Below are 20,953 nucleotides of genomic sequence, written 5' to 3' on the forward strand. Positions count from 1 at the left end.
TCTTCAGCATTATTCCATTTGGGAGTGTATTTATCGTGTGTAAATCTCATCATAACCCCCTTCACTTTGCTCTCCTTTGGCGATTAGCATAACAGACCACCGTAGATGCCGAAGCAGGAGCCTTTAGTTTGTGTATTTCTAGTAGAGGCTGTGCTGTAAAGGACGTTTCTAGTGGAACTCTAAGTGGAAGTGCACAGAGTAGCTGTGGGCTGGTGGGGATAAAGCCCTGCCCTAAAACCAAACCCAAACAGACCTGACGCTCAGTCTCTGGGAGTGCCTAGCTCATGTTTACTAACAGTAGAAGAGAAAGATCAACTAACACCAGGCTTCCTGACAATAAAGAATAAGGAAGGTCAAATTTGTCCTATAGAAAAGTTGCCATTTTTGCCATTGGTGGTGGTAGGCAATACTGAGCAAACAAAGCACAGCACTGTGAGCGTAGATGTCCCGTCCGTCAGCAGTCCATTAGCATGGTTGGAAGCTGTGAAAGCCGGCCAGATGCCTCTATAGCAGCAATGGCAGTCCCGTGGTTCCTTGCACCACATGCTCTCTGAAGAGATTTACACCACGAAGTGTTGGTAGAGGGGACTGCTGTGTTTCTGGGGTGACTCTGTTTTTCGTGAAGGTACTACGTCTGTATCCTTGAAGTGAGCAAAGATAAGGAAATGTTTGTCCTGCTCTGGTGCCGCAGTGCCTGCTGAAGGCCTGCTGAGCTGAGTGCTGCTGCCAGCTGACGACTGAATTTCCGCTTGTTTCAGGGCTATGGGGATCTCTCTGGCTTACTAAGTTGGTGTTCGGATAGATGCACAGGAGTTTTAAACCTGTGCAGGCACCAGCCCACATACGTTTCACTTCCTCTTTCTTACGTGAACTTCCCTGTAAACAGTTTCCACCTCTCTCTGCACTTCCAGGTCGGATGCCGATGACGTGGAGAGCAGGAGCTCCAGGGTGACCCAACTTTGCACTTATTTTCAGCAGAAATACAAGCACCTCTGCCGCCTGGAGCGGGCAGAGTCTCGACAAAAGAAATGCCGGCACACTTTCAGAAAAGCGCTGCTGCAGGCAGCCAGCAGGGAGCCCGAGTGCACCGGCCAGTTGATCCAAGAACTGCGGAGAGCTGCGTGCGGTCGAGCCAGGTTAGAGCCACAGTTCCCAGCTTCCCGTGCGTCCCAGGCCTTGTCTCCTTCTGTTTTCTTTTATATAAGCTTTGCGGAATTGTTTAGGCTATGTGAGTGAACATCTAAGTCCCACGTAGTTGAGCACTGTGTCTGGTTTGCTGCCTGGGTAGCAGGACTGCACTCCTTGGCTGGCAGGCAGTGAAGCGTTGACTGTTTCTTTTCTTCCTGGAGTTGCATTAGAATTTTTCATTGACGATATCTGAGAACGTTATTTCTCTTGCAAACAACTTTGTGAACCAGTGTTATCCAGTCTAGCTTCAAAGCCTGGATCCTCCTGTCTCAGCCTCCTGAGTGTTGGGATGTAGCAGATACCACTTCATCTGGCTGAGAACATTGGCTGTCTTATAAACAAAACAAAATTGAACACTTAACATTTTTCCTGTTATTCAAAGACATAATTGTAGTTTTTTTTAAAAAATTATATATTTTTTAACCATAAAGGTAAACAGTATTTTCATCTTATAATAAAAATATATTTTTACTCATGTTAGTTATGCCTTTTCCTTTTTTTAAATGCTTTCTTTTAATGTATATATTATCTTATATATTCACATAGTTAACTATGTTTCTTTTGTTTATTTGTTTATTGAGACAGGCTCTCATTTATGCTCCCCTTTCTCAGTCTCCTAAGTATTGAGATTTCAGGTATATGCCATTGTATCCAGGAAAACAGGGATTTTAGTGATTGTATAATATAGATATCCGCCCTTAGACATTCTCAATTTTATATATTTAAAATAAAATTGACCTGTATTGTTGAAAAGTTACTTTTTTAAAATCTGGTATGGTATCATACACTTGGAATTTCAGCACTGTGTAGGCTGAGACAAGAAGGTCCTGAGTTCTAGTTCAGACCACATCATAAACAAACCAAAGAAAAATCACACAGCAAAAAAAATCTGTGTCCAGTCTTTCCTTTTAAAAGTATATCATGCCCACTGTCCTACATTGTTAAAGATTCATTTGGAAATATGGTTTTATAGTACCTGCATAATTTGTTAAATAAAAATCTGTAGTGATGAGACGAGCAGGCCTGCTTTTCATCCCGCCTGGCTCCCACACAGCTAGCTTTACACCCGAAATAACAACACACAAATTGTATTCTTTTAAATACTGCTTGGCCCATTAGCTCTAGCCTCTTACTGGCTAATTCTCACATCTTGATTAACCCATTTCTAATAATGTGTGTAGCACCACAACGTGGTGGCTTACCAGGAAAGATTAAGCATGTCTGACCTGGTGGCTGGCTTCATGGTGTCTGTCTCACTGCCTTCTTCCTTCCAGCATTCTGTTCTGTCTTCCCCACCTACCTATGTTCTGACCTATCAGCCAAGCAGTTTTCTTTATTAATTAACCAATGAAAGCAACAGATAGATAGATAGAAACCCCCCCACATCAAAAATCTACATATTAGAAATCAGTTTTATAAAGAAATTTTAATAAAAATCGGCTAAATACCTTTTTTTAAAAAAATATTTATTATGTATACAATATTCTGTCTGTGTGTATGTCTGCAGGTCAGAAGAGGGCACCAGACCTCATCTCAAATGGTTGTGAGCCACCATGTGGTTTCTGGGAATTGAACTCAGGACCTTTGGAAGAGCAGGCAATGCTCTTAACCACTGAGCCATCTCTCCAGCCCCAGCTAAATACCTTTTAAGAGTAGTTTATATGCCAGGTGGTAGTGACATACACCTTTAATACCAGCACTTGGGAGGCAGAGACTGGTGGATCCCTGAGTTCGAGGCCAGCCTGGCCTACAGAGTGAGTTTCAGTACAGCTAGGATTACACAGAGAAACCCTATCTCAAAAAACAATGTTATTTTTAATCCCAAAAAAGTAGATTAAATTTTCTGATCTTATTTATACATAATTCTCAAATATGTATATGTATTGTGGTTTTAATTGTTTTTTAGTTTTATCTGAAATACTCATTTAAAGCATTGAATTGAGTTAAACATCTTGTTTTAAGGAAATGTTTTTTTTTTCCTTTTCTTCTGGGGGGGGGCAGTCTTGTCATGTAGCCTTGGCTGGCTTGGAGCTTGATATGTCGAGCAGTCTGGCCTTAAGCTTACGTAAACCAGCTCACTGCCGAGTGCCAGAGTCGCAGGCATGTGCCCCAGTGCTTACCGGCCAGGGAACTGCTTCTGAAATTTATGTAGCTCCTCACTGATTTAAAGAAAGGCTTATTCTTTTTAGTTTTTATAATACCAGAAGACACATTACGTGCATATGTGTAGGAAAAAGTAAGTTTACATACAAAAAATATGTCACTGATTGGACTATTGGGTGTTTAAAAGTATTAGTTTATGTGCTCTTAATTAAGTCTTCTGCTGTAGACAGTCATTCCCATGGATGCAGAAGCAAGTGTATGTAGTTCTGAGACGCCAGTTGGTGAGCAGATGAGCAGAGTGCAACACACACAGGTCTATTCTCTGTCTGTGGAGACTGTTGCTACTTCAGCAGTTTGTAAAATAATGGTGTCTAACACTTTATGACCAAAGCTGTCACCTGTATAATCAGTGAAGTTCTGTCTCCAGCAGAAAGCGATTTCTGTACGTAGGCATTGTATACCTCAGTCCTGATACATGATAATAATCTTGTCAAAGGTGTGGGGGTCTATAAATTGAGTTTGAGGCAATTTGGTGGTGTGGAAAACTGCATTTATGACTTTTTTTCTTTTTGGTGGTTCTGTGAGTTTAATCCAGGTGTGATAATGCAGTAGTTTTCAGAACACCTCCTAAACCAACTTTAGTGATTTTTTTTTAATGAATGATAAGTGTTATCAAATGATAAAATACCAAGTTGGACTGCTGGGGGATGTGGCTCAGTGGTTGAGTGCTTGACCAGATGCATGAGGTTCTGAGTTCAGTTCCCAGTACGGGCGAACAAACCAGCAAACAGCTTTCAAACTGACTTGGTGTCATTCGGCGTCAATCGTGCCACCTATGATTAATCAAACAGTAGTAATTCTCTTTGCTCTTTTAGTGCCAGTGAGGCAGGCCTGCAGGGAGAGCCATGTGCCCGCAAGCCTATGATCAGAGAGAGGGAGAGAGAGAGGGAGGGAGGGAGGGAGGGAGAGAGAGAGAGAGAGAGAGAGAGAGAGAGAGAGAGAGAGAGAGAGAGAGAGAGAGAGGCTTGTAATCCTAGAATTTAGGAAGTAGGCCTCAGGAATTCATGGTCATTCTTAGCTACTTAATGAACTTGAACTTAAAAGCAGCCTAGACTACATGAGACTCCAAAAAAGAAAGAAAGAAATGAAATATATTGTACATTAGGCTTGATAGATAGCTCAGATTATTTAAGTGTGTAGAGAAATTATCTGTTTTATATTGAGTACCATGTTGTATAAAAATCTAGACCAAGCAGCTTGGATTATATAGCTTAGCTGCTAATATAATACAGCTTTCCTTATGAAAAATTAATACATTGTTTTTACGGGCTGCAGTTAATAGTGCAGCAGTCTTTTAGGGGCAGTGTAAAAATATTGAGTATGAGCTGAAGGTGTGGCTGGTCACGACAGTTTGTCTGCGTGCGTATGGCCTTGGTGCCAGGCCCAGCACCGCTAGAAAAGGAACTGAATGTTCTTTTTATCTGTTTGTTTGTTTTGAGACAGGGTCTTACTATGTAGCTTCAGCTGGTCTGGAATTCTTGATGTAGACTAGACTGGCCTCAAATTTACAGAGAATCTTCTGCCTCTACCTCCTGACTGTTGGGATTAAAAGCCCATGCCACTCATCCCAGCAAGATATTTAATATTCCAATGATTTCCTTTTCTACCTTTGTGAGGTCTTTTTCTGTTTTTAAAATTTTTTTTGGTGTGTGTATGTGTGTGTGTGTCTTTATGTGCTTGTGTGCGAATGTAAGTTGAAGGTGCCAGTTCTCTCCTTTTACCATGTGTGTTTTGGGGATAGAACTCAGCAGATTTTGCAGATTTGGTGCAAGCATCTTTACCTACTAAGCCATCTTGCTGGTGCTTACAATTCTTTCTTTGTTTTTTGAGAGACCCTCATAGCCAAGGCTCCTCCAGTGCTCCCAGGCCTCCTGCTCCGGCACCTTCCTAGTGCTGCCGTTGCGGGCTTGCGTCACAGTGCCTGGCTTATGTAGTGCTGATGAGTGAACGGAGGGCCTGCTGCAGACATTGCCTCCTGATAGAGGATAGCCAAGTGATCAAACCAAGATAGCGTTTGAATAATATGGAAGCATGGAGTTACAAAGTGTAGCAAGCTTTAGGATAGGTTCCAAGTAAGCATATTTTGAAGGATGTATATGTAGCTTAACCATTTCTGCATGTTCACGTTCCCTTTCCCAGTTAGGTGCTCAGGCGCCTTTGTAGACTTACTGTGTTTTGGCACTAGGTGGCCCAGTGGTCATGATAACAGTAGAGACTGAAAACCAACTCAGTGGATTACTGTGCACCCTGTCTCCATGGGTGTTATAGGTGTGTCACATCTCTCTACTCATGGCAGCCCTGGCAGCTAATGGTCTCTGCTTTGATGAGGCTTAGGAGAATCTGTGTAAGATGTCACGTAGCGAAGAGGCTCTGTCAGCTTTATGTCTTTACTCAGTGACAAGAGAAAACCCACGAGCTGAGCATAGTGGTTTATGCTGTGATGTGATTTATACACTGGGGAATTTGAAGCATCTTTGCTGTGAGTTTGAGACCAGTCTGCTGTATAGTTCCTTTTATGTTAGCCTGAGCTACATAAAGAGACCCTGTCTCCAAAGAAACCAAAAACATAAAAATAAAAATCAGTCAAACCAAAAAACCAAGGGACAGTGTCTAGGTCATATATACAATCCTAGCACTCATGAGGTGAAGGCAGAAAGCCTGTCTCAGAAAACAAGATAAAACCAAACAACCAGATAGGTGTATTTGAAAACCACTGTGATGTAGCTGCTTGCCTCGAATGTTAGTGGGTCAGCTAAATAACACATTTAATAATTGTGATACCTGCTTTCTTCAATTCATCACTTGTATTTAATGACTGTGTATAGTAAAGATAGTTTCAGTATGGGTGTTGCAGAAACAGTGTTGAATGCTCATCCTGGGGGCCAGAGGAGATGGGCAATGGGTACAGGTGCTTGCCATCTAGCCTACTGACTTGTCTTTGATCCCCAGAACCTACGTGGTAGAAAGAGAGACCCAGCTCCCTGGAGTTTTCCTCTGACCTCCACAGGTTTGCTGTGGCTTGTGCTTGTTCATGCACACACATATACATAATAAGATAAACGTTTAAAGGAAAAAAAATTACCCTGGATTGTTAGAGCACTTAAAATGAATTTTGCATTTTTCCTTCTTTAGCTGCAGCCAGACGGAGCTGAAGGAGGTGGAGCCAGCAGCGTGCAGCGGAACACTGAAGGGTGAACAGTGCCCTAACAAGGCCCTTCCCTTCACCAGACATTGTCTCCAGCGTATCCTTCTTAACTACATTAAGCAGGCATTGGCGTTACTAACTCCTTTGGGGATATGTGCTTTTTAGTTTTGTTTTGTTTGTGAACTCATTCTTAGAACAGGCTGGCCTGGAACTCACAAAGATCTCTCTGCCTTTGCTGTCCCTGCCCCCATTAAAGGCGTGCACCACCACTGCCTTGCTTGGAGCTTCGTGCTTTCAACCCTGTAGTATTGGGAGTTGAAGTCGAGTCTTCCACATGCTAAACAGCTGCTCTCCCACTGTACTTCATTTTAAAGTCAAGCAAGTGCTCCCTGCCGTGCTTCTTTGTGAGGTAGTTTCACTGTTGGTTGAGGTTCGTCTTGAATGCGGGAGTCTCCTGCCTCACTGAGATTCCAGGTGTCCACAACTACCCTGTCTGGCAGAAAACAAAACAAACAAAAAACCCTTGTGAAATAAAAGCTAATCCACATTTAGAATAATTTCTCGTTTTCATATAGTCCTGAACAATTTTCTGGTCCTGTCATTGTGCTTACTCTTCAAATTTGTCTATTCTTCAGCGTCTTTTCATTACACTGTTTGGAAAGGCGAGACTCGAAAGTGCACAGACTCCGTGTCTCCCAGAAGGAGGGACTGGGGTCTGGGCTAGAGTTGAGAGGTCTGCCTTCTAAGCAGAGAAGCAAAGCAGGTTCTCTTCAAGGCTGCTGTTGAAGGATTTCTTATTAGAATGGAATGGAATGCTGGGCCTTTAGGGACATTCACCCTAAACTATAATGATTGTTGATGGAAAGTCAAATCACTTCTTTTATTGTTTGTTTTTCAAGACAGGGTTTCTCTGTGTAGTTCTGGCTATCCTGGAACTCACTCTGTAGACCAGGCTGGCCTCAAACCGAGGCTCTGCCTCCTAAGTGCTGAGATTAAGGGCGTGCACCTGGCACTTCTATTTATTTATTTATTTATTGTTTGTTTGTCTGCTTATCTATCTCTATCTGTCTATCTCTCTCTCTATCTACCATCTATCTCTATCTAGCTCTCTGTCTCCATCCATCCATCCATCCATCCATCCATCCATCCATCATCTATGGACAGGGTTTCCGTAGCCCCAGTTGCCCTTGAATTCACAGTATAACTCCCATTATTTCTTTCTTCTCACCTTTATGTGTTTTCTGTGGATTGAACTGAGGATGTCAGTCTTGCAGAGAAACTCCCCTAACCCACTGAGCCATCTCACTTGATCAGTACTCTATTGGTCAGTAAATATTTTTATTAAATATTTAAAACTGAGTAGCATTTAAAATGCTTATTTTTGCTTTCTTCAGACCGGGTCTTGCTATCTGTCCCCGATTGCGGTGAACTTGCGGTCATTTCTTGACCTGAGTGCTGACGTCACGGTCTTGCACCATCACACCCAGCTGAAAGCACTCCGCACTAGCAGCCGCTCTTGTTTGCAATCTTCCTTTTGTGTTTATGTATTTGCGATACCATCAATTAGGTTATAGCCCCGCCATGTCACTATAGAACCAAGCCTGGCTGGCCTGAAATTTGATTGGCTCCCTCAGATCCTGGGATTACTCATCTGTAATGGTGTCTCTGTATGGTCCTTGTAGTTCTGCAGGACCTGATTTCAGTTCCCGGAACCCACATGGTCGCTTAGAACCTTCCATTCCAGTGTGGTTGGCATAAAGACATTCAATCAAAACACTCATACATAAGGAAAATAAAATGAAATACCTAAGAAAATTAAGTGCTGCTTTCGGAACAATCTTTTTAGTGGGGATTTTAGGAGCATATTAACAAGAAAATGATCTTGTTCATTCAAGTTACAGAAATTAGTTCAGAACGGCCATAGAGGAGACTTGCCTGAGCCTGCTCACTAAGCGGCTCCTTCAGCTGTGTCAGTTCAGCATAAATAATGATGACACGGCCCCTGTCACTCTTGTCCCGTCCCTGGGTGAAGGGGACATTAACTTTACAGACAGTGCAGGTACGGCAAGTGGCAGGTTTTAGTTGAGACGCTGGGCTGAACAGTGCGCGTGCTTTCCCTGACTGCAGACCAGACATCCTCTTGAACCGCTCTCAGCAGCTCTTCTCCAGCTGCACTGCCAGGTTTGCAGACGGACAGCAGTGCTCTGTGCCAGTGTTCGACGTCACACACCAGACGCCCCTGTGCGAAGAACATGCCAAAAAAATGGTAAGTTTAGTTTGCCTCAATTCTGTAGTCAGGGCTGTCAAAACTGTTGATGACTGTGCCTACTGGGAAATAAGAACTATTGAGATATATATGTGATAATGATATCATTAAGGAAGTACTATAAAAACAGCGATTTTTTTTTTTTACTCTGTGCTGTGTTGACTAAAAAAATTTCAAAATGTTGTGTTTCGAATTTGAGGCCCTTTTTATAACGAAACCAAACCCCCCACAGTTTGAGGAGGTATTTAGTAAAGTTTGAATGTCTCTAATTCAAAAACCCCGAATCTTAAGGTTCTAGGAAGACATATTACACCCCAAAAATACAGGTTTTGGAGCCTTCCAGATTATGGTTTTAAGATTTCTAGAGAAAAGATTCCAATGTGCAAATTCCACACAAATATTCAAAAAACTCCAACCACTCGTGGTCCCTCGGTGCTTCAGATGAAGAACACTACCGCTGTAGTTACTGAGATAAAATGGTCTTAGACCGTCAGTCCGCACTCTCCGTGCCCACAGCCACAGGCAGTAAAGATAGACTTCCTCACACAAAGCAGGTTTTTTGAGCTCTGTCTTTGCCTTCAGTTTTTCCTCTTTATATTCAGTTCTGGGAATGATCTGGATGGTTTGTAAAATTCAGGCAAAATACCAAGCTTTTCTATAATTTGTTGAACTTAATTATTGCTTTTGTTAATGCTGGCATCATGAATCCTAATTAATTTAGAATAATTTGGAGGAGAGAAACATTTGAATTAGTCAAATATTTGAATTATGAAATTGTTTACAGTGATTTGTTTTGGAGTAAAGTTAGCATACTTGCCTGTCAGGAACACGATTCTGGGTTGGTGCCAGTGTAAAGAAAACAAGCCCCTCAAAGTGGAGTTGCCTTGTGCCCACCCATCAAGCTGTTTTGAGGTGCTGTGCCGGGTACCAGCTGTACCACATGGCTGAGGAAGGGCCTTGTGTTCTTTGCAGTTTCGTGGGTGCTTCAGTACCATGGACTGGGTGGTGGGTTTGTGGTTCTGGCTTTGTCATTAACTAGTACAGTTAGGTGGCGAAGCCACCTTCCTGATATGTCCCCTTGCTAGCAAATTGACTTTACCAAGAACTTCTGTTGTTTTTAGTTCCCTGTTAGGATCATGTTTTGAGAAATTTGAATATTAAACTTCATATAGAAATATTGAGTTCATTTCCCTACTTAAAATACATTTAAAGTATGGGCTTTTGTTTTTATCTGTGAAATGGTCCTACCTGTTTTGGTACTCACTCTGTATACCAGGTTGGCCCTGAACTTAGAGATCCACCTGCCTCTGCCTCCCTAAAGGTATTCACCACTCACTGCTGCCTGACTAAGTGTGGGCACTTTTTCTTAGTTTATTTAGACTTTATGTGAATGAAGGGTGTTTTTGTGGTGTGCGTGTCTGTTTCTTCTGGGTTTTTTTGTTTTGTTTTGTTTTTTTGAGCCAGGATTTCTGTACTCAAACCAACCCAGAACTTATGAATTATGTGCCTCAGCCACCTGAGTACTAAGATTACAAGTGTGAGATCTGCCACACCCAGCTTCCTGTAAGCTTTTGAGTATGTACATGCCTGTCCATGGGTGTGTGCACTTGACTTATCTTTTGAGATAGCTTCTCTTACTGAGCCTGGAGCTCACTGATTGGCTTACCTGGCTGGTTGGCCAACTCCAGAGATGGGTGTGTCTCTGCCTCCCCAGTGCTGGGATTATCGGTGCCTGGTGCTGTACCCAGCTCTGTCTGGGGATGCTGGCCGCGTGAACACAGGACCTCGTGCTTGAGCATCTCTAAGCAGACATTTCCCTAAGCCTCTGCTTTTGAGCCCTCCTGTGGACCTTGGCTGATGATTCCAGAGATCCTTGTTGATGGGGCTCTGAGGCTCTCACAGCAGTGAGGAGGACCCAGCTCTCTGTTGTTGTCATTCCCACATACATCCAAAACCAGGATCTGTGTTAATGACTTAGCAGGAGTTAATGGGAGCTTTTTTTTTCTTTCTTTTTTTTTCCCCTGGTGGTGAGGTTTGAGATAGTATCTTCTAGATCCCAGAGTAGCCTTGATCTTGGCATGCAGCTGAGGATGACAAACTTCTGATCTTCCAACCTGCACCTCCTAAGTGCTGAGATGACAGGCACACATCGTCACCCCTGGGCCTCTGGCATCAGCAAGCACTCTGCCATATCTTCAGCACTATTTTTAAAAATAAATCTGTGAGTTAAGAATCTATACCTAAGCCCTGAGCAGTGGTGGCGCACGCCTTTAACCCTGCACTCAGGAGGCAGAGGCAGGTGGATTTCTGTGAGTTCCAGACCAGCCTGGTCTACAAGAGTTCCATGATAGCCAGGACTACCCAGAGAAACTCTATTTTGAAAAGAAAAGAAAAAGTAAAACAGAAAACAAGAGTCTATGCTTAGGTTTACATGAAATACTCCTTTCAGAATTTTTGATTTCCTTGTCTTTTTCCCTGATTTGATGCTAATGGTGTTCATCGCCAAACATTACTGTCTGCAGCTTCTTAGCTATTTAGTCAAGAGCTGTTCCAGGATTTGTAGGATGAAGAGTGTATCAACTGTTTGAACACTGTCTTATATGTCATCAGGAAAAAAATGTTTCTAGTTGTAAATGCAATGCTTTGATAAGTTGGAATTTTTGTTTTATAACTATTAAAAGAACTGTTTAGATATAGATTTTTAATCTTCCTCCTAGTCTCAGATGTATTATTTGGCATTCAAAAGGCAGTGCTTTCTTTGTTCTGAAACTATAATACAACTTAATCTACTCTGTTCTTTGTTTTCCTTTCTCACTGGGTTGTTGCTTTGAGAAGAAAGCTTGTGATTTGTTCTTCAATAATGAGTATTTGTAGCCGGGAGGTGGTGGCACACGTCTTTAATCCCAACAAAGAGGCAGAGGCAGAGGCAGGCAGTTCTCTGTGAGTTTGAGGCTAGCCTGTTCTACAGAGCTAGTTCCAGAACGCTAGGGCTGTTACACAGAGGAACCCTGCTTGGGGTCTGTGGGGGGAGAGTATTTGTTTCACTAACATCAATTTTATGCCCTGCTATTTTTTTTAACAGGATGCACAACCCATTTTTTTTAAAAAAAATTATTTATTTATTATATATACAATATTCTGTTTGTGTGTATGTCTGAAGGCCAGAAGAGGGCACCAGACCTCATTACAGATGGTTGTGAGCCACCATGTGGTTGCTGGGAATTGAACTCAGGACCTTTGGAAGGGCAGGCAATGCTCTTAACCACTGAGCCATCTCTCCAGCCCCCATGCCCTGCTATTTTTACCCTGTTACTCCTGGTGCCTTTCTAGTACACATTTTTGTGTTGTTTTTGCCTAACCTATACAAACAGAGTATATAACTTAATTGAAGCAATATAAACTGTAACTGTGTTTGATGTGTGTGTAGGTAATGCTGCCCGTGACCATCATCTGGCTGACAGCAATTATAAAACGCTCCTCAGTTGCAGAGATCTTGGGATTCTGGAATCAGTGCCTCGGTTCAGGAAGCTCTTACCGAGTACCACAGGGTGGCTGCCTCATAAACAGAAACTTCTATCACACACTTAGCCGATGCTGGGGCTCCAGGGACAAAGTGCAGAGACTAAATGATGGAAATGTAGACGAGGTTTCTTCACATTTCTTTCTTTGCTTGGCATATGTGCACGTGTGGGCACATAGCACAGCTGGCAGGGGCCGATTCTTCTTCCACCACGTGGGTCCGGAGATTGAGCTCCAGTTGTCAGGCCTGTTGGAAAGGCATTAGCGGGCCCCCAGCCAGCTCCCAGATCATGACAGGGAGACTTGCTATTAGTTATGAATGCTTGTTCCACTAGCTTTCATAACTGAATTTAACATGTTTTACTTCATATGCATGCATGCATGAGAGAGAGAGAGGAATTAAGGTAATTTTTGTACTTTTTGTATATAGCTTTAGGCATCTATGTAGATTATTAAGAGAAATTTGTGATAGTTAAGATTTTCCAGATCATCTGATTTTTAGATATTTTCATGTATATGGTGTTTGCCTGTGTGTATGTGGATTACATATGTCTGTAGAGGCTAGAAAAGGGTGTCAAGTCCCTTGGGACTGGAGTTACAGACAATGTGGGTGTTGGGAATGGGACCCCAGTCCTTTAGAAGAGCAGAAGGTGCTCTTAACCACTGAGACTTTTCTTCAGCTCTAGACAAATTTATTTTAACTTGTACACAAAAATTATGAATGAAATAATGTGATGTTTCGATATTATACAATATTTAAACTGGATAAAACAGAGCTTTCAAATACTTAACTTTTTCTTTTGGAGACAGGGTCTTGTATTGACTTTGAATTTCTGACCCTCCAGCCACCACCGGCCAAGTGCCTGGATTCCTGGTGTGCACCACCATACTGTCATCGTCCTGTGCCAGCCCAGACCCTAAATTATTTCTCTGGACCAGAGGGGTGGTGTGGGAATAATGGAGACTACTCCCATGGCTCTATCGGGAGGGAGAGTCTCAGTGATCCCTCCTGAAATCCTGCCTCTGTTTTATTCTCCAAACAGCCTTTATACCAAAACATAAACTGAGGGGGAAGTTCATTAGCATTCTGTTTCCTAGGTAACCAGGCAAATGTCTTTGGTCAGGTCCACACCTTTGACCACACCTTTCTATCCCCATTTTCTCACCTGTCTTCCTGCTCTGTATGCCAGCTCGGTCACGTAGGCTGAATTAGCATCTCTTTTCAGGCAGCCTCCAAATTACAAGGAAGGAGCAGAATAACATCCTGACCTTTGTTGGGGAGGTGACCACCCCCTTTGTGGCAGGTGCAAACTGTGGCCTGAGACGCTGGCCACCATACCATGTAGAAATAGGGCCTACACCACAGCTGGCTTTTGGTGGTACTGGAGAGCCGACTCAGGGCTCTGGACATGCCAGGCGGGCACAGTACCTACTTAGCTACATTCCCAGCTCCTCACCACTCTATGGTGAAAACTGAGCTTCTAGTTTTGAGATGGACGAGGCTTGCCAGCCCATAATCACCTTGTTGTGCACTATTGTGCCAGGAGTGAGGGGTGGAGTACGTTTTAAAGAAAAATCTTCTGTTCCTTTCAAAGGATAACTTCTTGAGAGGAGATAACTCCCGGAAAGTTCAGCACCAGCAACCGAGGAAACCTAGGAAAAAAACGAAGCCCCCTGCACTAACCAAAAAACACAAGAAGAAGAGAAGGCGTGGACCTCGTCGACCCCAGAAACCAATTCCCCCTGCAGTGCCCCAAGGGAACCTCAGCATGCCCACCAGCGTCTCACTGCCAGTGGAAGCCTCGCAGATGCAGATCCGGTCAGTGGGGGCAGCGGGTTTGCTTTACTCTGGGGTGTGGCCTCAGAATACCTGTCTTTTGGGCTCTCTCAGGGTTGTCCCAACCTCCACAGCCCTACCCTTCAATTGTCTTTGACAAATTTGTCGGTGGCTGGCTAAGTACAGTACACTTTCATTGATGTCATTTTTTTATTATGGCAAGGAAAATAGATGTAGAAATTGAGACTCTGTTTATTCTCAGGGTTTTCTGTTTTAACAGAAATTATACACGTTATAATAGATGTATGTAATTTAGAAATAAGATTTTTAAAGCTTTGGCAGACTTTTTGATCAGATGAATTTCAGTTCAATCTTGCCCATTTATTTCATTTTTAAAGTTATTATCTTGATCAGATTTGAAATTTTGCTAGTGATTCGAAGTGATCACTTTGATGGGTAAAGGCTGTAGGAATGTGACTGTCATGAAGTCTCTTTCTGCAGCGTTTTGCTTTCACATTTTCTCGTGAAGTGAGGAGAAATCATTTTTATTTCTTTATTTGTTTGGAGAAGGAGTCTCATGTATTCCTAGACATCCTCATCTCACGTATGTTTCCGTCCGCCGTGTTTGTACTGAATGTCTGGGGACCCTGAAGTGTGTAGTGAGGAGGTGGGGCAGCCTGGGTAACTGTGTTGTCCTTGTAGTAGCCCGTCCACGCCAGAGCTGAGTGCCGAGGAGTTGCCGGATGACATTGCCAACGAGATGAGCGACATTCCGCATGACTTAGAACTGAGCCATGAAGACTTTGCGGATGTCCTGCCACGGTTGCCTGATGACTTACAAGATTTTGATTTTTTTGAAGGTATGATTGATTTTGAAATGGTTCATAGGAAGGGAAATAAGTTTTATTTTATTTTTGGCTTTTGAGACAAGCCCTTAACCATATTGAATTAACAGTGTCCCTGTCTCAGCTCTGGAGTCCTGGGATTATGCCCAGTGTCACCAAATTCATCTTGGAAATACTAATAACTTTGATTATTATTGTTGCTGAGCACATGCGTTATGTGTATGTTTGCACGGCGCACATGAATGTGGAGGGTACAGGCTAGCTGGGGAGAGCATTCTTTTCTCCCGCTTTCCCATGATCTCCAGGGATTAGACTCAGATTGTTGGGCATGTGGGGCCTGTACCCTTACCCACAGAGCCATTTCCTGGCCAGTTTATTATGAATTTTTTAAATAAAATAACCTTTTGCAGTTTATCTGAAATGTTTTTTCCTGACAGAAAATGTCTGTCACTATAAATGGAAAATACCATCACTAAAGTTGCTTTCAGAAGGTGAGAAATACATAATTAATTTAATCATATTATATATTTATTAGATTTATACTTTAATAACTATGTAATTTTGTTCCATAAAAGTGAGTACTTTTCCTTAATGTTTTGACAGTGCCGATCAACATATCAGTTTACTAAAATTGTTTGCAGCTTGACCTGTCTTTGGAGCCAGGCATGGAGGTGTTTCTCTGTGACCTAGCAAGTGCTGGGATCAAGGTGTGCACCACCATGCCTGGTCAGGAGAGAGAATGCTCAGTGTCCGTGATGAGAGCAGCTGTACTCTTCCAGAGGACATGAGCTTGTTTGTTTTGTTTTTTGTTGTTGTTGTTTTTTATTGGCTTTTCTTTTTCTTTTCAGATTACCATGTTTTTTTTTTTTTTTATTGCCTTAAAAAAATACCAATCCAAATTCAAATTCCCACTCCCTCCCCTACTTATTGGTTTTTCTGAGACAAGAGTTTCTCTGTGTAGCTTTGGAGTCTGTCCTGGCACTCACTCTGTAGACCAGGCTGGCCTCAGACTCACAGAGATCCTCCTGCCTCTGCCTCCCAAGTGCTCAGATTAAAGGCGTGCGCCACCATCACCCAGTTAGGACCTGAGTTTAATGTACAGTACCTTTATTGGGCAACTTACTATTGCTTGTAACTTCAGACCCAGAATCCAACACCCTGGCCTCCACAGGCACTCACATTCATGTGATGGAAGTTCACACAGATACACTTAGTCATAAATAAACATAAAAAGAATTTAACAGAGCCAGGCTTGATGATACACACCTTTAATCTCAGCACTTGGGGGGCAGAGACAGGCAGATCTCTATGAGTTTGAGGTCTACCTAGTTTATATGGTAAGTTTTTTGGCCAGCCAAGGCTACAAAGTGAAATCATGTCTGAAAACGAACCAAAAAGTAAATAAATAAAAACCATTTCTTATGGTAGATTTCTGAGAAAAATAAAGATGGTCATTGAAATTCCAAGAAAGCTGACATTTGAGACCTGTGCTGCAGATCATCAATATTTTCTTTTTCTTTCTAATCCCAAAAAGAAGCTTTTTTCCTCTGGGTGGTGGTAGAACAGGCTTTTAGTCTCAGCACTCTGGAGACAGAGGCAGGTGGATCTCTGTGAGTTCAAGGCCAGCCTGGTCTAAAGAGAGAGTTTCAGGACAGCCAGGGCTACAAAGAGAAACCCTGTCTCTAAAAAGAAACTTTTTTCTTTTCACAGAAGTCTTTGTTTTTTCTTTCTCTGAGACAGTCTCACTATGCAGCCCTAACTGGCGGGGAACTTGCTATGTAGACCTGGCTCAGTTAGAACTCACAGAGATACATTGGCCTCTGCCTCCTAAGTTCTAGGATTAAAGGTGTGCACCACCAAGCCTGGCAGGGACTCCTTTGTGATAGGTTAGTGTTAAATACTCAGACGTGTGACTTGTGCTTTGTGAGTCATCTCTGAGCTTTGCTGATGCTGCCGGCTTTGGTTAACGCAGGAAAGAATGGAGACCTCCTCCCGACCACCGAAGAAGCTGAGGAACTTGAGCGGGCCTTGCAAGCTGTAACTTCTCTCGAGTGCCTGAGTACAATTGGGGTACTTACCCAGTCAGACGGTGTGCCAGTTCAGGGGTTGTCAGATAGAGGAATGGGGGTGTTCTCCGCGGGTACTGATGCTTCAGGAATCCAGTCCTTGAGTCGAGAAGTGAACCCGGACCTAGGGGAGCTGCTGAATGGACGCATAGTGCACGATAGCTTTTCTAGTCTGGAGCTGGACGAGAACCTCCTCCGTTCTGCTAGCCTGTCTAACCCACCCACGCCCCTGGCAGGGCAGATCCAGGGGCAGTTCTCTGCCCCAGCCAGCGTTGGCCTTACTTCTGCCACTCTGCTCAGCCAGAGTGCACTCGGGGAGAGAGCCTTCCCAGGACAGTTTCATGGACTTCACGATGGCAGCCATGCCTCCCAGAGGCCACACCCTGCCCAGCTGCTGAGCAAGGCAGATGACCTAATCACCTCACGACAGCAATACAGCAGTGATCACTCACACTCCTCACCCCATGGAAGCCATTACGATAGCGAGCACGTGCCGTCGCCCTACAGTGACCGCATCACCTCCCCCCACACGGCCTACTCTGGCGATCATATGGCAGCTACCTTCTCGGCAGAGATGCCCGCCATGGCGCAGCACTTGCTCCCCGCCCACCTTGAGGTGCCACTGGGAGGAGTGGCCAACCCCAGGACTCACTGGGGGAATCTCCCCGTCAACCTTGGCGATCCCTCTGCATTTAGCAACCTCCTTGGCGCGGATGGACACCTTCTCTCCACCTCCCTCTCCACGCCACCCACCACGTCCAACTCAGAGACCACACAGCCTGCCTTCGCCACCGTTACCCCGAGCAGTTCCAGTGTGCTTCCGGGGTTACCACAGACCAGCTTTAGTGGCATGGGGCCTTCCGCTGAACTAATGGCCTCCTCCTCTCCCAAGCAGCAGCTCCCGCAGTTCAGTGCAGCCTTCGGCCACCAGCTGAGTGCTCACAGTGGCATTCCCAAGGACCTGCAGCCCAGCCACAGCTCCATAGCGCCCCCCACAGGCTTCACAGTAACAGGTGCCACGGCTACAAGTACCAATAATGCATCTCCCCCTTTCCCCACCCCCAACTGAGCGAGCGCGTCTGTGCTTTCCGGCAGGTGGGACCTGGTGTTTTCTATCTTTGTTTCCTCTTTTGCACCCTCTCCTCTTTTCCTACAGAAGATTTAGAAACAAGAGTGGGGATTAGCAGGACCCCCTTCCCAATCAGCAAGTGGCCGTGCGCGCACGGCGACCTGTGTCAGTGTTCACGTGTGCTCCTTAGCACTGGTGCTCCTCCCTCCTGGCGGGTCCTCGGCCTGGTGGTTCCTCTGGTGGCGCAGCACAGTGACCGGATAGGATTGAAGTGGAAGATACCTCAGATTACCAGTGCCCTTTCCTATTTCCTAGTGTTGAGATCAGTGCTTTCCCTTCTCTAGCCAGGTTTTTACATAGGCTGTGGTAGATGGAGTGGTCTTTTGAGATCCTGTGTAGCAGGCGGTGTGTGGAGGCAAATCAAAACGCTGACTTAGCCCCGACTGCCAAACGCCACAGTGAGGCCTGGGTGCCATTCCTAATTGTGATATGGTTAACCGAAAAGAACATTGTCTCTTGACTGCCTGTGAATGCGTGTTCACCCCGTATGTGTTTCGTGCAGTGCAGGAAGTAGCTGTCATGGTTGCTTTTTTTTTTTTTTTTTTTTTTTGTCTTTTTCTCTCAAATAAGCTTACGGCTCTTTTTTTCCCTCCTTCCGTCTCATACCTAGCATAGTTTCTGACTGAGTTGACTAAAGCATCTGAATAGGAGGGGTGGCGTGGTGGTGATAACACAGCCCTTTGTCGCTAATGATCAGCCTATGAAGAGAGGAGCCACGCAAGGCTGAGTTCACGTCGGTGACAGGGAGTGTCATGACAACTGCCCCGCCCCCCCGCGTGGTTCGGGCGCTCAGGTCTAGGGCCTCACAGTCACTTTGCCTTTTCCATGCGTATTTGTCTCAAAATCCCTCACTCATGGAACACATTTGCAAGTTGTAATTAAAAAATGTTTTGATGTGAACAAGCAGGCTAGACCAGGTAAACGTGAAAGGCGACATCCGTGCCCTGCCTGGCCTGTCATTCGCTCCTAGTTCTTACATGTTTACAGTTGTGATTCTTTGGTGAGATTTGTGAACTGTTGAGGACACGTGTAGAGTCCGTGTACCAGTTGTGAAGTGATGTGTAATATTGGAAGGACACACATTTTAAAATTTCTTTCAAAGCAGAATATGGAAATTAGACATAAATTTGACTTACCTTAGGTACTTTTAAAATAATTTAAATACTTAAGGTGAAGTAAATTTGGAAATCTTTTAAAGTATCAAGGTTTTAAGGTGAACATCTTGTTGATTAGTGCAGTAAGTTGGTGACTATGGAGTGATATGTGGGGTTTCTTCTTGCTTGCCTTCCCCTCCAGAGAAGGGTGGAACTTCACTTTCTGATCTGTTTGCTGAGGTTTCATTGTCCCTTTGGATACCATTGGGTATTCACACCTGAGTTCAATTTAATTTACATCTGTATATTTTTAAAAATAAGACAACATATCTGTTAATGATGTGGTATAGTAATTCTTTTGTCAGGGACTGTTTGATCCTAATTCCTTCTTTCCTAACAAGTAAAGGTTGGGACATATTTTCTCCTTATGTATGTTTTCTTCATGCTATGCTATTCTAGCCAGTCCCTTCTGCCGAAGGCTTTCTTTCTCTGCCTTATAAAGGAGTGATGTGAGCAGGCATTATGCACATACTGTGTGCCTGAGCTTTTGGAGGGAAAGTCACATGTCTGTATGAAATCACGATATGCCCTATTTTATATTTATTGAATTTGGGGAGGGCAAAATATGTTTTGTAATGTATTTCTTTTAAAAATTATGTTAATTGCAACATTTAAGGTATTAGCTTTGCCATTTTTCAGATTGAGAAATTTCTAAATTATAAATTATGTCACAAAGAAATTCTGTTGCATATCACCATGAGCTTCTCCTAAATGGTGAGGATCAGCTTTGTGCCTGTTTGGCCTGTGAACTTCTGTCGGCAGCTTGTTCGTGTCAGTGCACTGCAGTGAAAGGTTAGGAGTGGCCACCTCACCTCCAGGGTGTCACTTCGTTTGCTAAGCTGTTTTCACATCCCGTTATAATCATCACTAACTGTGCATCCTCAGAAAATTATTTTGTCTCCATTGTGTCTCAGTTGAAGACTGAAGCGGAGCAGCACTGGACTTCCTTATCAAGCCCCTGTTTGACCGCGAGAGGAAAGTCATGGGTAATCAGCTTGGACTGTCAGTGGCTATTTGTCCCTGCATTCACCGCTGAAAATTCTCTAGTTGTCGAGACTGAGTTTGCAGTAGGTTGCACCTTTTTATTGTTTGCAGTTTTCTGGGTGTTTTTCTCAAATTTTTAGATGTTATACATATATTTATATATTTAACAAGTTTGCATACTTGACAGAACTCCAGTGTAACAGCCCGTAACATCTAGAAACATCTGAGTCGAGTCCAAAGCAGGTTGAGCACAGGCTCCGTTGAGGTGGTGGAGGATCTGAATCCCATACAGGCTTAAGGCTGAAAACCAGTGTTCTGAAGGGTTGCCACTTAAGAAAAGGCTATACAGACCTTTATTCTAACATTTAAAAGGCTACACAAACCTTTATTTTAACATTTAAAAGAAAACTACATATTCATTCCAACAGCTTTTCCAGCCAGGCCTGGCGGCCCAGTAAGTTACACACACACTCAGGCACTTGAAGGCTACGCACATAGGTATCACTGGGGAGGTGGCCAGAGTTAGAACTTTCCCACAGTGAGACCCCACAAGGACACTCTGGGGTCACAGGCCATGGGAACTGTTGCAGTGGAACCTTCCTCCAGATTACTGAACCAGGAGAAGCAGAATGGTTCTTGGGGCTTGGGCAATGTCACATGTGCTCAGGTGGGGCTTCCTGGATGCAAGGCCAGGGAATGCCTGCTCAGCAGGGTACA

General features: G+C 43.8%; 1 protein-coding gene across 6 annotated transcripts in view; it reads left to right on the top strand.

Moving 5' to 3' along the window:
- Ino80d (INO80 complex subunit D) overlaps nucleotides 1–18,634 on the top strand; it is a 56,413-nt gene extending 37,779 nt beyond the window's left edge. For 5 of the 6 annotated variants that reach the window (XM_038338773.1, XM_038338771.1, XM_038338777.1 and 2 more), the window contains 6 exons: nucleotides 912–1,136; nucleotides 6,484–6,593; nucleotides 8,629–8,762; nucleotides 13,877–14,100; nucleotides 14,761–14,918; nucleotides 16,876–18,634. In XM_038338773.1, the coding sequence (XP_038194701.1) occupies nucleotides 912–1,136; nucleotides 6,484–6,593; nucleotides 8,629–8,762; nucleotides 13,877–14,100; nucleotides 14,761–14,918; nucleotides 16,876–18,038 (2,014 nt within the window). In that variant the 3' untranslated portion in view covers nucleotides 18,039–18,634. The remainder of the gene's footprint in view (nucleotides 1–911; nucleotides 1,137–6,483; nucleotides 6,594–8,628; nucleotides 8,763–13,876; nucleotides 14,101–14,760; nucleotides 14,919–16,875) is intronic. The other variant, XM_038338775.1, reaches the window with a different exon arrangement.
- The last annotated feature ends 2,319 nt before the right edge of the window (nucleotides 18,635–20,953 follow it).

Source organism: Arvicola amphibius, chromosome 8 (assembly GCF_903992535.2).
Source record: "Arvicola amphibius chromosome 8, mArvAmp1.2, whole genome shotgun sequence".
NCBI lineage: Eukaryota > Metazoa > Chordata > Mammalia > Rodentia > Cricetidae > Arvicola > Arvicola amphibius.